This window comes from Larimichthys crocea, chromosome XIII (genome assembly GCF_000972845.2).
Source record: "Larimichthys crocea isolate SSNF chromosome XIII, L_crocea_2.0, whole genome shotgun sequence".
In the NCBI taxonomy this organism is placed as follows: domain Eukaryota; kingdom Metazoa; phylum Chordata; class Actinopteri; family Sciaenidae; genus Larimichthys; species Larimichthys crocea.
The window spans coordinates 48,660,888-48,664,631 of record NC_040023.1 but is presented as its reverse complement, the minus strand read 5'-3'; the positions used below and the strand labels follow the sequence as shown (position 1 = coordinate 48,664,631).

The window sequence follows — 3,744 nt, the reverse complement described above, 5'->3', positions numbered from 1 at the left end:
ACACACACACACACACATACACACAGACAGACACACACAGACACACACACACAGACACACACACACACAGACACACACAGACAGACACACACAGACACACACACATACACACACACACACAGACACACACACACACATACACACACAGACAGACACACACAGACACACACACATACACACACACACACAGACACACACACACACATACACACACACACACAGACACACACACATACATTACTTCATCAGAGATGTTTAATTCAAACTCATTAATATTCATGAGGCTCCACTCTGAAACAGGAAGTCACGTTTGAACTTTTAACGTGAGAACCAATCAGAGATAAAGGCTAATGCTAACAGAGTCCAGGTCAAGATGTCATGCTACAGACAGACAGACAGGTGGACAGACAGACAGACAGACAGACAGACAGACAGACAGACAGACAGGTGAACAGACAGACAGACAGACAGACAGGTGAACAGACAGGCAGACAGGTGGACAGACAGACAGACAGACAGACAGACAGACAGGTGAACAGACAGACAGACAGACAGACAGGTGAACAGACAGACAGACAGACAGGTGGACAGACAGACAGACAGACGGACAGACAGACAGACAGACAGGCAGACAGGTGGACAGACAGACAGACAGACAGACAGACAGACAGGCGGACAGGTGGACAGACAGACAGACGGACAGACAGACAGACAGACAGACAGACAGACAGACAGACGGCCTGTGACGTGTCGCGCGCTCCGTCAGCCTCCCGTCTTGAAGCTGATTGGTTGTTGATCTCTGCCTGTGGTTAACTTTCTGTCTGCGTGTTTTCTCTGTGACGTCACATCAGACTAAAAACAGGAACTATGAAAACCTCGACCAACACAACTTTGACTTCAGGAGAACGCCCAAGGTATCAACTTGCATGGTCACATGATGCACGCCGCCCAACCAATCTCTGAGCTCGCCCAGTAGTAGCCAAACAGCAGTCAGTCCCGCCCACCCAGAGTCCCGCCCACCCAGAGATAGACCGTTATCCTGGAGGCGCCATCCTTTCTTTTGTTTGTCATGACACGGGATGACCCGCCGGAGAGACGCCCTTCCTCTTCCTCCCCTCCCCTCCTCTTCCTCCCCCCTCCCCCTGTGAAGGGTTGCATGCGGCCGGGCTGAGGCGTGGCTCTGTCTGCAGATATGAGGAGCTCCGCCCACCAGGATCCTCCTCAAAACATCCAAACCTCCTCCTCCTCCTCCTCCTCCTCCTCCCTGCCTTCCTCCTCCTTCTCTCCACTCAAATCTTGTTTTTTGGTTTGCGGTTGCATCAGCGCTCTCTAACATGCACGTCCCTGATTGGTTGGTTGGTTGGTTGGAGTCTTGACAGCGCCTCAGTTTGCATGTGCCACCACACCACGCACAACTTTTTGCCCCTCCTTCTGTAGAGCTTCGACTTTCAGTTTTCTTTCAGTTCAGCAGACCTTGAACACTTTTTGTCTCCATGTTTTTGGCCCCGCCCCCTCCTCCCGTAGTTGCGTGGGTGAGAGGGAGCATGGTCGAGGCCGGGGTCAGGGTGCCGGGTGTTGGGGTGGGATGGGGAGGGGATCCTGGTGGTTCAGAGCTAATGATGCGTGTCCTATGATGTGTCCTGTGGTGTTCTGTTCTGCCGTGTTTTTCAATGTCCTACGATGTAACCTGTCGCCCCGCTGGCGCCGTCACCTGTCGCCCCCGCTGGCACCGCGGTCCTCCAGGCGGAGAAGGTGCTGCTGTTCACCCAGGACACCAACCTGACGTCTCTGCTGCTGGAGGCCAAAGACCTGGAGGCCCGAGTCATCATCCTCTCTGCCAGGTTTGTACAGGAATGACGGTGCTATGGGTGGAGGTGGTGGTGTCCAGGTATCTGATGGTGTTTGGACTAAATGTTGCCAGGATACGGGCGGTTGCAACCATGTTATGAGGTCTTGCTATAGTTGTGAGATGGTTGTGAGGATTTACACTGTGGGAACAACGTTGTTGTCAGGCTGTTGTTGTGCAGTTGCTAAAGTGTAAACTGTTGGATTGACTGAATTATCGTCATGTGACGAATGACCCCGAGTAGTTCACTTGTTTAGAATGAACATTTGTGGAAAAGAGAACTGGTGTTGGAAGCTTTGGTATCTGTACTGCGGTTGTTCGGACGTTCTCACGAGATCTGGACAAAGACTAACTGAAAATAAAGAGTTCATTGGGGAAGGTTCTTAAGTTTCTGAAGAGATTCATAAATGTTCAGGATGTTTGTAGAAGTTTGGCTGAGTAGGTTTCATCTGACACGATAGTGGATTAACTTTACCCAGCACCCAGGAGTGGACCAAGAAAAAGAACAACCCAACAAGCCTAAGCACCCCAGGGAAGGTCATTAAGGTCACCGGAGGTTCGCTGTAGAAGCCTCCTGGATGAGCAGTGAAGTGTGGAGTTGCCTCCTCAAAGAAAGACGACCGGCCGGCTGAGAACCTTCACTGATCTCCACGGTTTAGTTTGGTTGGTGTGCTGTAGAGCTGAAACAGAGTAAGAAGATTTCATCCAACACGATAGTGGATTAACGTTTCCCAGAACCCATGATTGGACCCACAGAAGGGTCGGTTGGACCCAACAAACCAACAACCCAAAGTTAACCCAGCATCGAGTCAGTACTAGTTAGGGTCGGTGCCAGGCGGAGGTGATCATGATGATGGTTCTCAGGTGTAGTAGCTCCTCCTGTCAGGTTGTGTAGCCTCATATGTGTTGACGTTGTATGTGTGTGTGTGTGTGTGTGTGTGTGTGTGTGTGTGTTTTCAGTGAGGATGAAGCTGCAGCTGTGTATAAAGCAGCCCGTCAGCTCAACATGACCGGCTCTGGTTACGTCTGGCTGGTCGGTGAGAGAGAGATGACCGGCAAAGCTCTGAGTGACGCTCCAGACGGTACGTCGACCTCTGCCTCCTCCTCCTCCTCCTCCTCCTCCTCTGCCTCCTCCTCCTCTTCACTCTCTGATCTCTGCTTCCATCCAACTGTTGAATTAATAAGCGTTAGCAGCAGCGTTAGCAGCAGTGTTAGCAGCAGCGTTAGCAGCAGCAGTGTTAGCAGCAGCAGTGTTAGCAGCAGCAGTGTTAGCAGCAGTGTTAGCAGCAGCAGTGTTAGCAGCAGCGTTAGCAGCAGCAGCGTTAGCAGCAGCAGTGTTAGCAGCAGTGTTAGCAGCAGCAGTGTTAGCAGCAGCGGCTGCTGCTGCTAGACACTGCTGCTGCTAACACTGCTGCTAACACGGCTGCTAACACTGGCTGCTAAACGCTGCTGGCTTCGAACGCTGCTGCTAACCTGCTTGCTAACACTGCGCTAACACTGCTGGCTAACGCTGCTGCTGCAACAGCTGCTGCTAACACTGCTGCTAAACGCTGCTGCTGCTAACTGCTGCTGCTAACACTGCTGCTAACACTGCTGTGCTGAACACTGCTGCTAAGCTGCGCTGCTGCTGCTAACGCTCTGCTAACACTGCTGCTAGCTGCTGCTGCTAACACTGTGCTAACACTGCTGCTAACACTGCTGCTAACACTGCTGCTGCTAACGCTTGCTGCTAACGCTGCTGCTGCTAACACTGCTGCTGCTAACACTGGCTGCTGCTAAACGCTGCTGCTGCTAAACACTGCTGCTAACACTGCTGCGCTAACACTGTGCTGCTCTAACACTGTGCTTGCTAACGGCTGCGGCTGCTAACGCGGCTGCTGCTAACGCTGCACGGCTAC

The 3,744-nt window shown here is 52.2% G+C and overlaps 1 protein-coding gene across 1 annotated transcript in view; it reads left to right on the top strand.

Annotated features, from left to right (window-relative positions):
* Positions 1-3,744, top strand: part of LOC113747211 (glutamate receptor ionotropic, NMDA 1-like) — a 45,638-nt gene that overhangs the window by 15,257 nt on the left and 26,637 nt on the right. The window contains exons 3-5 of the mRNA XM_027286021.1: positions 792-914; positions 1,744-1,841; positions 2,807-2,928. Coding sequence (XP_027141822.1) covers positions 792-914; positions 1,744-1,841; positions 2,807-2,928 — 343 coding nt within the window. The remainder of the gene's footprint in view (positions 1-791; positions 915-1,743; positions 1,842-2,806; positions 2,929-3,744) is intronic.